At 40.4% G+C, this 17,793-nt stretch overlaps 2 protein-coding genes across 2 annotated transcripts in view; one reads left to right on the top strand and one right to left on the bottom strand.

Annotated features, from left to right (window-relative positions):
- Positions 1–987: 987 nt before the first annotated feature.
- Positions 988–17,635, bottom strand: CRNKL1 (crooked neck pre-mRNA splicing factor 1). The gene is made up of 14 exons (XM_003933158.4): positions 17,498–17,635; positions 15,393–15,545; positions 14,116–14,207; positions 13,129–13,287; positions 12,557–12,723; positions 10,095–10,273; positions 8,302–8,472; positions 7,143–7,334; positions 6,374–6,433; positions 5,571–5,651; positions 4,115–4,354; positions 2,892–2,993; positions 2,180–2,428; positions 988–1,210 (listed from the first exon to the last, which is right to left on the bottom strand). The coding sequence occupies exons 1-14, from the start codon at positions 17,546–17,548 to the stop codon at positions 1,043–1,045; spliced, it is 2,064 nt and encodes a 687-aa protein (XP_003933207.1). The 5' UTR covers positions 17,549–17,635; the 3' UTR covers positions 988–1,042.
- CFAP61 (cilia and flagella associated protein 61) overlaps positions 17,583–17,793 on the top strand; it is a 294,842-nt gene continuing 294,631 nt past the window's right edge. The window contains exon 1 of the mRNA XM_010343722.3: positions 17,583–17,793. The gene's annotated coding sequence lies outside the window, so the exon portion shown is untranslated.

Here is a 17,793-nt window from a genome sequence, read left to right as displayed (position 1 = left end):
TCCTAAAGTGCTGGGATTACAGGCTTGAGCCACCGCGCCCGGCCCAACAAGCCATATTCTTTTAAACAAGCTATTGCAAATCTCTACCACTCTGGAGAACTGATGAGTGCCTAACTGAAATTAGACTAAATTATTCTTGGTAAACAATGTTTTCTGAACCTTGTTCAGAAATATAATCACTGCAAATTATTTTCCAAGTAATGTTCTAAAAAGCACTTAATATAACTGGCCACTAGTAGAAGACAAGGTAAATTAATCCACTCACATTCAATTCTAGAAGGAATGAAACTATTTTTAAAAGTGGAACGTGGCTGGGCATGGTGGCTCACGCCTGTAATCCAAGCACTTTGGAGGCCAAGGCAGGCAGATCACCTGAGGTCGGGAGTTCAAGACCAGCCTGACCAACATGGTGAAACCCCATCTTTAAAAATAAAAAAAAAATAAAAGTGGCTTAGAACAAACATTTTACTGAGCACTTACTATGCACCAGGTATATTCTTTTTGTAATATAATCTTCAAAATGAGTTGCCAAAGTATTGGCCCATTTTATGAGGAAAATGAAAATTAAGTTACATAATCACGGGTGGCAGGGCTGGGAAATGAACTCAAGTCTGTGACTCTGAAGACATGAAGAAGTTACACATTTCATATGAATGCATAAACTATGGTTATGATATGAAAAGTTACTATAGAATGTAACCAAAAAGCTTAAAAATAAAAAGGCTCAAAAGTCTGCAAGTTCACACCCAAAATAGATGCTAAACGTTATCTTAATTACATTACCTAATGCATGATGTGTACAGACATTAGAAAAGCTTGGTCTCAGATGGAAAAAGAAATCCAGCAGTTAAAAAAGTCCTTTACTTGCCATCCCCACCACTAGATAACCCAAGGGAATTTAAAAAATAACTTTAAAAAGTAGCTATCAAAGGTACCAATCAATTTCTTACTGGTGAAATATATAAGAACTTCCGGGAGTCACAAAAGTTCCAAACAATTAATTTATAAAAATAACAAAACATTTGTCAATATGGAAAAAAGATCAGGATTCAGTCTCATCGACATCCTCATCTGGGCTGTGTTCAGCATCCTCCTTTTCCTGCTGCTGTTTCTTCCATAGTTTGGCCATGGCCAAGAGTTTGAGGTTAGGTTGGTTGGCAGCATCTTCTGGAAAGATGTAATCAAAGTATTCTTCCCAGCCTGCATCAGACTATAGAAATAAAACGATTAAAAGATAAGCAAACATGTGGCTGATATACTCACATATCAGAGTGAAGAATTTTTATAGGAAACCTGGAGGTGAAGTTCAACTTACCTCCATTTTACAGAACAACATCAAAGTCTACTATGGAAAGAACAAGGGCTGGGTCTGAAAGACTGGGAGTGAGTAAGCAGCAACTGCAGCTCAGTGAGAACTGAAGAACTGGTAAAAAAAAATTCTAAAACTCTAAGCACAACTACTCTATAGCCAACCAAGGTGTTGAGTGTCTCCAACTGCATTGTGCAGTCTTACATTTAAGAAAATGTTCAACCATTTTTATGTAACATTCATCCAGTAGCAAAAGCCATACATCTGTGCATTATTATTCCAACTCCATACCCTCCCATCCTCACCTTCTATCAGTCACTGATTCCACTTCCCAAATATTGTTCTAACAGGCCCTGTTCTAGTTCCACCTTCCATGTCTTATTCGGCTTATAAAAACTGCCTCCTGATGGGTCTTCTTTCTCCAATCTAAGCCCGTTGAGTCTGCCAGTAGGAGATGCTAGCAATCTGGTCACGTCATTTTATGCAAAACAGACTTCACTGACTCCCAACAAACTCCTTCTTATCGCCTACAAGCCTTCTCTGGATTGGCTCCTATCTGAAAGTTCAGAACCAGCTTCCTCCATGCTGCGTTCCTATTTAATGCTCTAAAAATATCACACTTCATGTAGTTCCCAGACTCAACCATCACCAAAACACCTTTGCCAATCCCTTCCCATTGTCCACCTCTGACTGGACCATAGGCTCTGCCCTGTGTTTCCACAACAGCCAGATTGCAACCATCTACTACTCCAGGTGGTGTGCTTCCATTTTAACAATGTACACATGCCACTTAATAACTACAAATTTCAAAGTCAGATGTGTTTCTACTCATGTGATGTGAGAGGAACAGTCCCAGGGCAGAGGTCTTACCCCATCGTCAGCCTGCACCTTTCTTCTCTTCTTGACTTTCTCTGGCATGAGTTTGTCTACTCTCTCCTTATCTGATGCTGTTCCAAATTCTTCTTCAAAGCTTCGCCAAGATTCCAGCAGCATAAGTCTCTCTTCCTTTTCTTCACAGTTTCGCATGCTTTTGTTGGCTTCTTCATAAATTTGTCTGCATTTAGCCAAACTTCCTTCTTTTCCTGAAGACAACTCAAACTGAGCAAAGCTGATCCATACCTTTAAAAAAAGGTATTATTGAACCAAATTAACCATGTCACTCAGAAGACAATAATGTAATAATAATAATGCGAATTCCCAGTTAATGACATCTGAAACTAATGCATTCATCACTAGTGTTTCACAGATCAAAACAATGAACATATGCTTCCAATAAACACTGAAGCCATTTATTTCAACATTCTACAATTAAATGTCTGACACAGTCTTAAAATTGTAAAAAGAGTTCAACTTTTTTTCAATCTTGTGATACTCAAGCTATTCACATGCAGAAATGACCTGGTATAAAGTTTAAACATTTCAAACATTCCAAAGTCCTCTGAGACTCACATTTCTCTTAAAAAGCAAGGCAGTCATTAAACAAAAGAAAAAAAAAACCCAAACACTTAAAATACAAGAAATACAGTATTTTCTTCAGGACTGATTCAAACAAAATGAAAGATCATCTACAAAGGAAGAATACCTTGACATGCTGTGTCCGTTGAAGCAACCGTCGGTAAAGGTTTCGTGTTCTTTCCGTTTCTTCCTGCTCAATTTCAAAATCAATATACGATTTCCAAAGCACCTAAGAAAGACAAGTTAATTGGTCAGTCTTGACATTTACAAAGCAGCATGCCCCCATCTAAAGCACAGCTTAAGTATCACTCTAATTTACATGTAGAAACATGGGATTTTTACTGAACAACTAAAGAACACAAGTGGGTAAGATAAATAACACTGGTTATCTATAAGCCGGCCAAAACTTGGCTAGAATTCCAGATTACAGAAAAACGGCCTTGGATTCAGTCTTAGAGATTCTCGAAGTTTTTCAAATGTTTATCAAGAGCTAAGAAATTTGCCAGGCATCTCCCAGGTACTCTTTCATATTCCAGCCATGTGCAATTGAGCTTCCAGAGAGAAGACAGGCCCAGGTTTAGCCAGTGGGCACCTGTTCAGTGAATGCTTGTTGAGTTGACTCTGAACAGGTACCTACTGGCTCAATGCAGCCTGGCAGGGCATAAGGATGAATAAACTGTGGCCTGGACACTTGAGAGTTGGCATTCTGGGTAGAGGAGCCAAGGAAAACTGACAAACTCAGTGATACACAAAGCCCTGACTTAATGTAGTCAGAAGGCCAAAACATTAAATGCAGGGTCATGTTAGTGCATGAGATTAACAAAAAATGGTTGGGTGAGTTCTACGGCTCCGGTGAGATTCACATTGGTCCTGGCTGTGGTTTGGTCTTATCTTGTGGGTCAAGCTTAACTACTGAAGGCAGGAGAGCACTTTCAGGACAGTGACAAAAGTAGTTGCAAGGATATCCTGGTTTGGAGAATAGAGGGATGTACAGTTCCCACCTCCACCCTCCTTGTTCTCTGAGTGGGCCAGCCTGCTGGCTACTTCTTTGCCTGGCTTCTTCCCCAGCCCCTTTAGGCTTCCCTGTTGGAGAAGGGGAGTCACCCAACCCCATGATATTCCAAGTCATCCTCGTCATCATCCTAGATGTCTACTGTGCTCTGGTATCTAACTAGAGGGGTACTTCCCCTGTCCCCCACATCCTGCCTTTCCACCTACAAACCTAAGCTGAGTAGAAAAGACTAAGTTAGATCATCTTTATACTCTAAAATACACCTATATTTAGATGGTCACCTAAAGTAAGACTAAACAAGTATCTCAAACCAAATTATAATTGACTTGAGAGCTTACCTCTGGCATGTCTAAACGTGGCTGACTGATAGCTAATTCATAGATTGCCCGTGCTCTATCAATATCACCAAGGATTGTCTCTAATTCAGCAAATTTAATCCATGAGGTACAATTTTCAGGTCCAAATTCCAGGAACTTTTCATAAAGCTTCCGGCATCTGTCAAATTCTCGAAGCTGTAGCTCCAATTCTATGTAAACTTTAAATAATTTGTTCTTTGGACATTTGCCTATGGAAGTTCCCTGGAAAATAAAAATAACCAGACCACTGTGATACTGTAGTGGATTCAATCTGTGCACAGTTATTGCACTGCCCTGAAGCCTGTTTTCTGCTGAGGCAATCTTTCTTTAAATTTTTTTATGGCATTTTAGGTTTTGGGGTACATGTGAAGAACATGCAAGATTGTCGCATAGGTACACACGTGGCAGGGTGATTTGCTGCCTTCCTCCCCATCACCTGTATCTGGCATTTCTCCCCATGCTGTCTCTCCCCAACTCTCCACCCTCCGCTGTCCCTCCCTTTTCCCCCCCGACAGACCCCAGTGTGTGATGCTCCCCTCCCTGTGTCCATGTGTTCTCATTGTTCAACACCCGCCTATGAGTGAGAACATGCGGTGTTTGATTTTCCGTTCTTGTGTCAGTTTGCTGAGAATGATGGCTTCCAGGTTCATCCATGTCCCTACAAAGGACACGAACTCATCGTTTTTGATGGCTGCATAATATTCTATGGTGTATATGTGCCACATTTTCCCTGTCCAGTCTATCATTCTTGCAAAGTCAACATGGCCTACTGTTCTTTCCCTCTGTGAAATCACAATGTTTACTGGTTCTCAACAAAAGGCTGAAGGAAACTCTCTAATTCATTCAGCAAGCGGCAGTGTTCCAGAGTTGTCCGGGCAAGTAAATAAACTAAGATTTGAAAGTTTCTAAGGATATCCTAGGGAATGTGGATGTCAGATGCATAATATCTATAAATAAAAAGGACAAGGCATGGTAGCTCATGCCTATAATTCCAGCATTCTGAGGCCAATGTGGGAGGATCATTTGAGCCCAGGAGGCAGAGGTTGCTGTGATCCAAGATTGTGCCACTGCACTCCAGCTTGGGCAGCAGAGTAAAACCTTGTCTAAAAAAAAAAAAAATGTAGAACAATTAAAAGTGCATTTAATACACCAAAAAGTTTGCACAGGATCAGATTACCAATTCTAGTCTGTGGAAATATCTAGTAACTGGTAGCTAGAGAAGTTTCCAATGTTGAAACAGAATATTAATTTGCCCTAGGTAATAAGAATCATTTAAGCATTATTAGTCAGGACGCATGTTTTCTAACATTTCCCAGGCTACAAAGGCATAATACTTCTGTTGCTTTTTAAAGTAGGAATTGTATAACTTCCAAGCACCAAGATTTTAATTTCCTTCTCAGAGAACTTAATGAGACATCCTGATCCCTTCTTTACTTACCAATGCTCTTCTGGCTAATGACAGATTTTTCTGTCGTATTTCAAACTGTGCATAGAGTATCCACATTTTGGCAAATGTGAACTAGAAAACAAAAGCACAAAAATATCTAGCTTAAAAGCCTCATTCAAATTAAATTAAATTAAAGTACACTTAAATTAACTAAGGCCATTGGTAATTCAATTTCTCTAAAACTTCAGAGTAAGAGGGATGCACTCTGCTTATTTACAAGCAAAGAAGACCTCAGTCACGTCACAGAAGTTAGAGACACAAATCATGACCCAGATCCTATAATGCATGACACGGTAGCCTCTCCTCAGAACAGACTTTGTTTTGTGGACATACTTGTATGTGGCCAGAATGTCCTACCTCCATTCTAAAATGGAATTCAGTCAACACTTCTACAGAAGAAAAAACAGATTATTTCTCATGCTGGGAAACAAGGCAGAGGTAACATCTCAACCATCTATAGAAGGGGCACATTGATCCGTGCATGTACACACGCACTGTTACCAACAAGCCGCCTCCGTGTTCCCTACACGTTGTGTGCTCTCTGCATGGACGTCTTTCCTTCCACTCAGCCTATTCGAATTACCTAACCTTATTTGTTTGTCAATGCAAGTTGTCCTCCAACCTAGACTGTGAGCTGTTTTCAGAGGCAAGGAACATATCTCAGTCTTAGGCTAGTCTATGGTGCCTAGCACAGGGAAGTATTTTATCAATCAATAGTATTTCACTGAATTCCTTCACAAGTAAAACAAGAGGATTTTGACCTGTTTGTAATGAACACTTTAGAGCAAACATACCTTTTTGTGAGGAATTAGTTCCAAAGAGGCTTGATACACCTGTCTTGTCCTCTCAGGATCCTGTATTAGCATAAGAAATTTTCACATAATATTGAAGGCTGCTGCTAACACTCATCTTACTAGTTACTAATTTTACTGATACTAGTAAAAATGTACACCCTCAACATTGAATATGTTTCTCAAGTTATTACTTGCAAACCCCAATTTCATTTATGATCTGAAGTATGAATGATTATCAAACTTCAATTTAAGAATCACCAACAAGACAGCCACCAAACTCTAAGTCCTTCTTTGTAGAAATCCATTTTGCCTGATAGCAGAAACAAAGATATTTTATAGTCTCAGATCAACCCCGGAAGGTTAATACAACTGATTTCTAAAAATGCCACTTGATTTTTCCTAAAAGCAAGAATGCATAATCTAGCCATGATTATTCCTATTAATGAGAAAATCCAGGAAACTGTATTTAATTAAACTAAGGGCTGGTTCACCATTCCCTTTTAAGCTCCGCCTGATATCCTGTTGTGCATCAAGTAAAAAACAAACCAAACCAAACAAATAACCCCCACGTGTGACCACAACAAGCACACAGAGTTTAACATGTTGCAGAGTGAATATGTAACTGTATGACTGAATAGAAGCCTATAAAAATTTAAAACTCAATTTCTTGGTTTCAAGAATTATAAATATCCACAATAGGTGAGCTGTGAATACAGAGGAGAGAAAACCATTAACAGCTGATGCATAATTCTGTTTTTTTTTTTCCCACCTTTGCCTCCAATTCTTCATAGAGTGCATAGTTGATCCAAAGATAAATGTAGCGCTTCCAGTGCCTCTTCTCCTGAATGGGTGGGACGTTGGCAATGGCCCTTTCGTAGACTTCTCGTACAGCTTCAGCTTCTGCGTCACTTTCCACCAAGCGCAAGTAATCAAACCATGCATCATAATTGTGTGGATTCGCCTAGAAAGACAACCAGTTTCATAAATAAAAAACAAGACCAAGAGCTGCGCTTGCCAGGTTAAGTGAGCTGAAAAAAGGCCCCAGCCTGACTTTCCATATTTTAGCACCTTTTCTTCTAAATTTTCCATGTTCTCTCATTTTACAAACACCATCCCTGAGATGTATATATAGAAAAGAAACAGAAATACAGAGGATAGATTACTGGCCAGGTATCCCATAGCAAGGCCCCCTTCATCTACAGCCATCAATTTCAAGACAGTCAATAATTAGATGCCTCTTCTTATTAATGCATTTGCTTATATATGTAACTACATATCTGCAACCAAATTACAATAGAATTATATCATGCTCACAATTGTTAAACTTGCCTTTCCAATTAACAGTAATTTATCATTAATATATCTTGCTAACCTACCACCTCATTTAATAACAGACTTAGTCTTTTGCTTGGAGATATCAATTAGACTAAGCAAAAGTATTTTTAAATACACAGCAGAATACTGAAGGAAAATGCTACTCTCTTTGAATTGAAATCAAAATAGCACATTACAGAAAAAGAGATGCCAATAGAACCCTGCATAGCATAAATCTTTTGTTCAGGCAGTTAAGCTCAAAGGTGATGTGCAAAAACAGGTTTTTGGACCAATCTCTGACTCTTCCACCTCCTTCCAACAATGAGCTCAAATGGATTCCACATTTCTTTTGCTTAAGTTCTACATATAATCAGCAATCAACAAAATGACCTTCAACATGTGAGTGGCAGAGCAAATCCAAGTGTTGTTTGCTTGCCTTTTCTATCACCCTTGTTTATTCCTACTTGTCTGAAATAGCTGCCAATTGATCACAGGCACATCATCAAGAGGGTAATCACTGCTAGTGCTAACTTGCTGTTACTTACTTTGTGTTGCTAGTATTGGTGAGCACATCTTGGCTATGTGCAGAGTTGACCATCCACACCAGCGCTTACCTTCACTTCTTCTTCGTACTGGAATCTCCGTTTGCTCACAATGATATCTTCAATACCCCGCCTATCACCAAACTTCTTCTCAAAGATGGTGTAATTTTTAAAGAGTTCTTGGGCATCTTGTTTTGAAATTCTGTCCAGGGCATACTTGTAAATCACTCGTACCCTTTCAAACTAAATGCAGAGAGGATGATTACCTTCTGTAACACAATATTCTCATGCCAGTCACAGCAAGGAAAGTACATGTAACAAAATATTACTTATAAGTTAGATTTTGAGGCCTCATAATGTCCAAAGTAAATGTTGTTCTCCCTCTTGTTGAAGGTATCTCTGTCAGGATGGACCGGTACTCTGCTTTGAGCTCCACATTTAACACTGTCTACCTAACACCGCCAATTGGACGTCCACTGCACATCTCAAACAGGTCCAGAACTCAGCTTGTTTCCTCCCCACTCACCCTGGAACTTTCCCCATCTTCCCAATCTTAGTAGGTACCGCCTAACCTGGAGTCACATACTTGCTCATGCCAAAACCTTCAGGTGCTCCTCGATTCCTCTCCTTTCCTCATTCTCCATATTCACTCCTGGAACAAGCCCTGCCATTTACCTCTTCCATGCAGCCCTTTGCTTCTCTCCAGCCTCCAGCCATCAAGCTCCACTGCTTACCTGGACCAATTCAAAAGTCTCCCCACTGGTCTCCCCTGGTTCCACTTTTGCCATCCACCCCCACACATTCTCCATGAATTAGCCAGGGACTCTCTTTAAAATATAAATCATATCCAATCACCGTCCTGCTTAAAACCTTTCAGTGCTTCCTACTGGCTCAAGCAGAATCTGAACTCCCTAGCACGGTCTGTACAAGACCTTGTACAGGTCTAAATTTTGTTTTCTGTTCTGGGGCTTTATGCTTTTGAGTATCTCTTGTCTGAAGCATTTGGTACCAGAAGGGTTTCGGATTTGGGATGTTTTCCCAGTATTGGAATATTTTCATTACACTTACTGGTTCAGCATCCCCAATCCAAAAACCCAAAGTCTTCAATGTTCCAATGAACATTTCCTTTGAGTGTCATGTCAGCACTCAACAAGTTTCACATTTTGAGTTTTGGATTTTCAGACTGGAAATGCTAAACCTGTATTTGGATGCATCTCAGCCTACCTCTCTCAATTCTATATTACTTGAACTCCTTTTTTTTTTTTTTTTTGAGATAGGGTCTTGCTGTCACTCGTTAGAGTGCAATGGCATGACCATAGCTCACTGTAGCCTCAAACTCCTAGGCTCAAGTGATACTTCTGCCTCAGCTTCCCAAGTAGCTGGGACTGTAGGTGTGCGCCAACAGGCCCACTCAAATTTTTTTTGAGACAGAGTCTTGCTATATTGCCCAGGCTGGTCTCAAGCTCCTCGCCTTATTTGTAGGGCAGTCTCTGTTTCCATTCTAAATTTTGCTTCCTGTTCTGGGGCTTTATGCTTTTTGTTTCCCATGTTTATTACCTGTAAAGTCCTTTATGTAGGATGCCAAATGACTAGCTCTCAGTTTAAAGGGAATTAAGACTAAAAGTCTCAATTTTGAAACAAGCACAACCCAATTAAGACAGTTATAATACAATCTATAATCAGCTCCCAATCTGTAGTTTAATCACATATATATGCAGCTCTCTGTGAAAAGTTGCATTTTTGTGTTTTGAAAACATCTTCTCCAAGGGCATGTAAGAAAAAAATGAAAATGAAGCCACCCTGCACAAAATGTACTCTTTGCTAAGCTGCTTTACAGTGTAATACAGTTCCTTAAGCATACCTACCTCTTTCTGATTTTCTTCAAACTTGGCAAAGGCAACATAAAGGTGCTCATCCATATGTTCATCGCCAAAGAATTCCACAGCTCTCTCATACACTTTCCGTGCGTGAGCAAAATAAGCGTGTTTTTCTTCAAAGCGGGCATACTTGATCCAGTTCTTAACATCGGGGTGCACGAGGACAAGTGCAAGGGAATTAAGGAAATACCAGGCAAAAACAGCGTGCCTTAAAAAACAAGCAAACACTAACACCATACCAAAGCCTGGAAACCCCAACAATTCAAACTACAACTCTAGGGGAATAAAACACATACAAAAGTGTAGAACTAAACGGTGGCTTACTTGAGGGCAGGGCTACGCCTTCTCATTCTATCTTCCTCCAGTGCTTAGTTAAGATTTTAGTAGTGGGTACAAACTCCAGTTTGGAAGCAAAGAAAAAGCTCAACCCAGATTACTAACCATGTGATCTTGGATAAGTCACTGAACTTGTCTTAAGTCTCAGCTGTTTCATTGGTTAACAGAGAATAATGCCAACCTCACCAGATTACTGCCAGCTTTAAATGAGAAAAATGTATGTTAAGCCCTTAGCACAGTTTCTGGCCAAAAGAACATGGCACCATAAATGGTCAATAATGGTCTGGTCAATAAATGACACCAATTATATTAAAATATTAATACTTGAACTAATAATTAAGAAAAAAAGTGCTATAAAAAGAAAACTGCTACCTAGAGTCAAAGCAGAAAGTTTTGAACTGCCATTTTAATCTATCTTTCTTGAATAAATCATTAATTTCCAAAGTGGTAATATATTCAAATACGACAAAGAAGTTAAGAGCATCAGTTCTGAAGCCCCTCCTCTAGGTTCACATTCCATTTCCATCAGCACCTATGAGAGCCTAGTCAAGCTACTTCATCTCTCAGGCCTCAGTTCCCTCACCTATAGGATGGAGAAGTTCCTACACTGCAGGGTTGTTATGAGAATTAAATGACAGTATTTGTAGAGTATGTAGAATAATGCCCAGCACATAGCAAGTGCTATAAAAGCTTTTGTCAAGCTAATAATATTAAAATTAGTAGACATAATTAAGATCTTAACATTGTCACCTGAGCAGAGAAGAGTAAAAAAATAGAAAGATCTTAATACTGCATAATAAAAGCTGATTCTCGTTATTTGTGGTAGTTATGGTCTATTTAGTCACTTCGAACATTTAATTATTGAGTACTGAACCACTATGCCTAGGGGAAACATGTATATATACAATCTCACATTCATGATCATCTTAAATCCTGAAAAGAACTCATCCTAACAGACTCTATCTTCATTATTTTGTAAGAAAAGTGATTTAGACATGTTAAGTGACTAGACTGAGGCTGCCCCACTGACAGGGATTCAAACTCCACAACTGGCCCTCACAGCCAGAGCTCCTTGAACTGTGTGAGACTAGACCTTCTTTCTCCAAGCTCTGGGCAAGGTTATATGAGGTTAACCAGAAGGCAGAGGCTCGCCTTGTTGGATTTCATGCTCTATGCATGTCCACAAACGACTGTGAAAGTGCCACAATTACTGATTTGGGGAGTTACAAATAAATTTTAGCAAGTATGTGATTTTGCGAATATGGAATCTGTGAATAATGAGGAATTACTGTACTTCAGTTTCTAAAAGTGCTTTCGTGTGTATAATTTAATCTTCACAACGGCAACAAAGGTGTTTTTATTCTTGTTTTTAAGGCGAGAATACCAAGTCTCAAAGGAGTTAAATGACTCACTGGAGCCACAGAGCTAAAGAGTCACTGAACTCATCTACGTCCTGGATGAACTCCAGCAATGGTACTAATGACCGACACAAACCTTAGAAAAACAGGACTGGCAGTGGCAGCCAGAACCTTAGTACGGTTGGTGCTCCAGCCGTGGGTTCCATGTCTGTGGACTCCACCAACCTGAGATCGAAAGTCTTCAAGGGAAAAGAAAGCTTCTGTACAGAACGTGTAGTTTTTTTGGTTATTATTCCTTAAAATATACAGAATAACAATTATTTACATAACATTTACATTGCATTAGGTTTAAGTATTCTAGAGATTATTTAAATTATATGGGAAGCTATGCATAGGTTACAAGCAAATACTACACCATTTTATATCAGTGATTTTGGTATCAGCATCACCGATTTTGGTATCCCCTTGAGGTCCTAGAAACAATCCCCCAGGAATATCATTTTCCACAAGGAAACATTCGTTTTCAGCATGAAAATAAAAACCCAAGCGCTCACCAGGAAAGACTAAACAGTTACCCAGATCACAAATTTTCCTTTTGACCAATCTCTTTCCCTACAAAACATAGGGAAGCTGATAAACTGGCATTCTTGACTTGCCTGACATTAACGACTGTGTGTCCTGACCATGAGCCAGCTCAACAGGAGCAGCAGCATCGAAGACAATAACGGCACCACACAGATCTCGTCCAAAGGATATATCGCTCATAAATGGTGCGGGCCCGATCCACCTCTTTGTATCGCAGCTCAAAGTTGATGTAGGAGTGCCAGGCTTGCTCCTCGGGCTGCCACTCCATCCAGCGCTCAAACACCTGCCGGGCACCGGCGATGTTTCCCAACATTTCCTCCATGTACGTGTACTTGTACCTTTAACAAAATCACCCGAAAGTATCTGCTGTGGTAATTTTTAGTTCTTCCATTGTTGAATGGGAAGAAGATTTAAGATTTCTCTTTCTTAAGGGTTAAATTGAACATGTTTTGTCATTGAAATACAAATCTGAAAAAGGATGAACCATTGGAAAAAAATATTTTTTCTTAAAAATTGCCTAGTTCAACAAGCAGCTTATGAACAATTGCAATCAAAATTTTAGTTTTGATTACAAAGCTATTAAACATTATGATTAGGACTTAATAGACTATGGGACATTAAAAAGCATTTATGGTTAAAAAAAAAAAAGTAGAATGTAAAATTAAACTATCGTCACGATTAACACAGAAAATGTGGAACTTTTCTAGTTTATCAAAAGCTGCTTTGTTAGATCAGAAACTTACCAGAACTGATTGACTCGAGGCAGCGTTGTTATGGCCCGGTCCCAGATATTTCGTGCGTGGTTGACTTGGCGATTCTTCATTTCCATTTCTGCGTATTTCAGCCAGAGTGTAATGTTTCGATAGTCTACATCTAAAGCACGCTCGTATATGGATCGAGCCCTTATGAAGCAAGATTTGCAAGGCATCAAAAGTAGTGTATACAACACGTGTAGCAGTTATTTCAAACTATCTGGAATGCCCTGATGTTTTATTAGGTGTCTACCATGAGCCAGGTTCTGGGCATAAAAAGATGAAAACTACAATGTTCTCAAGTACGTTACAAAGTCCTATAGAAAGACATGCATGCAATTATCATGCAATGTGATTTATGTCATAGTCAAGATCTGCACAGGAAGCAGAGAGGAAGAAATGAAAATGTCTGGCAGAAAAGGCTAAGTTGTAAGTAACTCCAGAAATGAGAACTTGAGGAAAGTTCCAGTTTACCAGGAAACTAAGATTGGTGGGGAGGGAGTGCTCATTCCAGGCAAGAACAGCCAAGCCTCACAATAAGGATACACGATATATTCAGGGAATGGCATATACACAGGTGCAGTGGGGTCAGGAGGTATGAGGTGAGAATGAGGAAAGCTAGACAAGAGGAAGGGCCAGATTGCAATTTTTACTTTTTTGGCCATTGGTTTTCAGCTAAACACTTTTTTAAAAATCTCAACACATAGAAAGCAGATGAAATTGTGCTTCTTTAGCTACAGAGTGTGTGCTGAGTGACAAGATGTATCTCTAAAGCCTCTCCTGCCACTCCCTGCCAGGATTTTTCTACCACAATGTTCCTGAGGCCCTCAAGGGAACTCTAGGGTTCCGTGGAACCAAAGTTGAACATTTCTATCGGAGGCATAATCTTTTACTTGTGCTTTAATTTTTTTCTTTTCTTTTTGGTATCTGTTAACCTACAAATCTTTATATATAAAACTATACTCTCAGCAATTTTACCTTTGAATCTCCTTTAGGCTTTCTTCCCATTGTGCGTATTTTATCCAGTTACTAATCACAGTCCTGTTTTTTCTTATGTTATCTTCAAAAGTCTGGAAGAAGGCAAAAAGGGTCAAGTCCAAGGGCAAATGACTAAAAACGACACCACCCTTGGTCTAGTAAAAGTCTTATACTAAAACGGTAATTCATGTTGTTCATATTTAACAGAAATTGCATCCCGGAATCCTTAAGGAATAAGAAACCCACTACAGAAGGTTACAATCAACTAACTGATACTTTAAAATAGTCTAGGCTTGTCCCTAATAAAAAATGTTTTTGAATATTACCTTTAAGTCCTCTGGTAATTCTCAGAATTGCATACATAATAGCATTAATGCTTTAAAACAGTCCTACGTTCTAGAGTGAGGAGGTCAGATCAGATCCCAAGTCTTTTCTCATGGTCCTTTTGCAGATGTCAATTCCTTGTTTTTGTGTGATGAAGTCTCACTCTGTCGCACAGGCTGGAGTGCAGTGGTGCGATCTAATCTCATTGCAGCCTCTGCCTCGCGGGTTTCACTGATTCTCCTATCTCAGCCTCCTGAGTAGCTGAGATTACAGGCATCTGCCACCATAACCGGCTAATTTTTTTGTGATTTTGGTAGAGATGGGGTTCTAGCATGTTGACTAGGCTGGTCTCCAACTCCTAACCTCAGGTGATCTGCCGACCTTGGCCTCCCAAATTCCTGGGATTACAGGTGTGAGCCACCGTGCCTGGCCAGATCTCAATTCTGGCCTATACCACCTTCTGTCTATACCACCTTCTCTCTATACATAGAAGGTGGTATAGACAGAAGTATACAGTGCAGTTTTACTAAGGATACCCCCTTCCAGTTCCAGTTGTTCCACCTGCTAAACTTCCACCCATGTTTGATTCAGCACCAAAAATTATGCAGATTCAATTTCTTTGTACTTTAACCAGACAATTCATGGCATATTTTGTATAGTTCAGAAAAATGCTTTTATCTGGTAACCAGAAGTACATTATTCATGTGCTACAAACACTAGCCTCAACTTGCCCTACAGAAATTTTTTTTTTTTTAGAGACGGAGTCTTAGTCTGTCACCAGGCTGGAGTGCAGTGGCGTGTTCTCAACTTACTGCAACCGCCACCTCCCAGGTTCAAGTGATTCTCCTGCCTAAGCCTCCCAAGTAGCTGGGACTACAGGTGTGCAACACCATCCCCAGACTACCGATACATTCTTAACAATTAGTGGACTGAAAGATATCACACCGACTGACCTTCCTTTTCCTTAGTTTATAATCATTTAATTCTTCTTCATCTGTGATCTTTTGTTGAGGTGGAGGTGGAAGAAGCTCAAGTTCTCTTTCTTTAGCCTCTCTTAAGAGCTGTTCAGCAGTTATCTGTACCTCAGCTGGGGCTTTGTTTTTCACCTTTTAAGAAAGAAAACATTTCTATTTTTAGTAGATGCTCTTCACACAAGGTTTAAGAAACAAGCATACATTTTTTAGGATATAAACTTCATTAGTATTATCACAAGATACCCTCTTTGTATGACATGTTCCCATTCCTCCATGAGACTGAAAAGAAAAAAAACTTTGTTTTCTTTGTTATTCATGGTATCTACTACAAAGCCATAGGTAAAAGTCTCAAGAGAAAACGGTGGCAAAAATAATAGCAAGTTTTCCCTTTTTTTTTTTTGAGACGGAGTTTCGCTCTTGTTACCCAGGCTGGAGTGCAATGGCGTGATCTCGGCTCACCGCAACCTCCGACTCCTGGGCTCAGGCAATTCTCCTGCCTCAGCCTCCTGAGTAGCTGGGATTACAGGCACGCGCCACCACGCCCAGCTAGTTTTTTTTTTTTGTATTTTTAGTAGAGACGGGGTTTCACATGTTGACCAGGATGGTCTCGATCTCTCGACCTCGTGATCCACCCGCCTCGGCCTCCCAAAGTGCTGGGATTACAGGCTTGAGCCACCGCACCCGGCCAAGTTTTCCCTTTTAGATGAATATAATAATAAACTTTGAGGTAGTCTAGGTAAAATTCTGACCAGAGGTTTTATCAAGATGTGTACCACATCTTATTAATAGCATTACAACCTGCATTTACAGAATTCTTCAACTTAGCTAATGCCCCTGGTGGATAACTGAGTTTGGTTTTTCATGGCACTTCAAGTCCAAGGCAAAATTCAATAACTTCCCATCATTAGGCTGTAAGCTCGTTGAGGTCTTAGAAGCTTACAGTCTAATGCAGCTTAGAGCTGTGCTGTCCAGCACAGTAGCTGTGAGTCACATATGGTTAGTACAAAATGAAGTGGACTGTAAAATACACTCTGGTTTTGAAGATGGACTATGAAAAAAACGACCTCATTACATTTTTTATACTGATTAATATTGAAATAATATTTTGGATACATTAGGTCAAATAAAATATCTACTATTAAAACTAATGTCACCTTTTTTTGTTTTTTACTTTTTAATGTAGATATGAGAAAACTTAAAATTCCATATGTGGCGTGCATTATATTTCCATTGGACCAGTGATGCCCAATAAAAGTTTATGTAATTGAATTATAAAAAAATCATTTAATGCCACGTGTGAAGTAATGATGATAACGGTGATAGCTCATATTTAATAAGCTCTAAGTGCCCGACACAGTGTTACTTGCTCTATATGCATTACCTCTGTGAGTCAGATAAATGGTTATGTAAAGGTCCAGTTCAAGAGAGTCATCTGGGCTCAAGAAAGACTTGAGGGAGGGTGTCCGTGAAGGCTGAGACAAAGCCTGCCCCATGTTAAGCACTTGGTGAGTATCAGCTATCGAGGGAAACACCAGATAGTCAATCTACCGTTTAATTAACTTACGATACTATACAACTCCGTCTACTCTCGGCTTCCGCTGTCAGCTGAGCTAACTCCTATTCAGCTTTCAAGTCTCAGCTTAAAGGTCATTTTCTCAGCAAAACTTACTTTCAGGACCCCTTCATACGACCCGCTTATTCACGCCCATGGCATATTCTACTTTGCCTCAGTAACATCTAGGAAGGTCGTCTTTATACACAAACTCGTGTTTTGGGTATTGCTGTAGTTAGCGTCCGAGCGTAGCTCCCCAGCGTCCAGGGCAGTGCTTGGCTCAGTAAGTCTTCACTGACCCATCCCACTCCTCCCAACTGCACAAACACCCTAGAACGAAGGCCACGCCAACGCGGGTTGCGCTCCGCGATGACAAGAGCCCACGCCCCACCACCAGCTGATCCTTCCTCTTCATCTCTCATGGTGAGCCTTCTCCCCGGCAGGAACACTCTCTTCCGCCCCAGGCACCCCCAGGGCTAAGGGATGCCCCTCTCCTAGGCCACCTGCCACAAGGCCCCTCGCGATCGCCTACCTTGGCCACTTTGGGAATCCGCTGTTTCCCGGCCGCAGTAGAGGCCGCCATGTCTGCAGCGGACCTCGGGACACCTGGCCCTCCGCACTGACGTTAGATCTGCTCCGAGAGCTCACTGAAACCACGAACCTTTTCTGACAACAAACAAGATCCCGGAACCGGAAGCGGAACTCGCTATGCTGACCTTTGACCTCTCGCATGCACCGCGACGGAAGCGGCTCCGTTTCCACGGTGACCAGGCTGCGCGTACTCCCGCAGGTACGCGTGGAGTGCGGCGTCCTGGAGCTGCGAGTGAG

The sequence above is a fragment of the Saimiri boliviensis genome, chromosome 9, assembly GCF_048565385.1.
Source record: "Saimiri boliviensis isolate mSaiBol1 chromosome 9, mSaiBol1.pri, whole genome shotgun sequence".
Lineage (NCBI taxonomy): Eukaryota > Metazoa > Chordata > Mammalia > Primates > Cebidae > Saimiri > Saimiri boliviensis.
This window is presented reverse-complemented; position numbering and strand designations above follow the sequence as displayed.

Coding starts and splice junctions, on each gene's coding strand:
- CRNKL1 (XM_003933158.4), bottom strand. CDS start 17,548: ATGGCGGCCTCTACTGCGGCCGGGAAACAGCGGATTCCCAAAGTGGCC. Junction 14,208..15,392: donor ATAAACTAAGGAAAAGGAAG/GTCAGTCGGTGT, acceptor GCCTTCTTCCAG/ACTTTTGAAGATAACATAAG. Junction 6,434..7,142: donor ATGAAGAATTGGAGGCAAAG/GTGGGAAAAAAA, acceptor ATGCTAATACAG/GATCCTGAGAGGACAAGACA.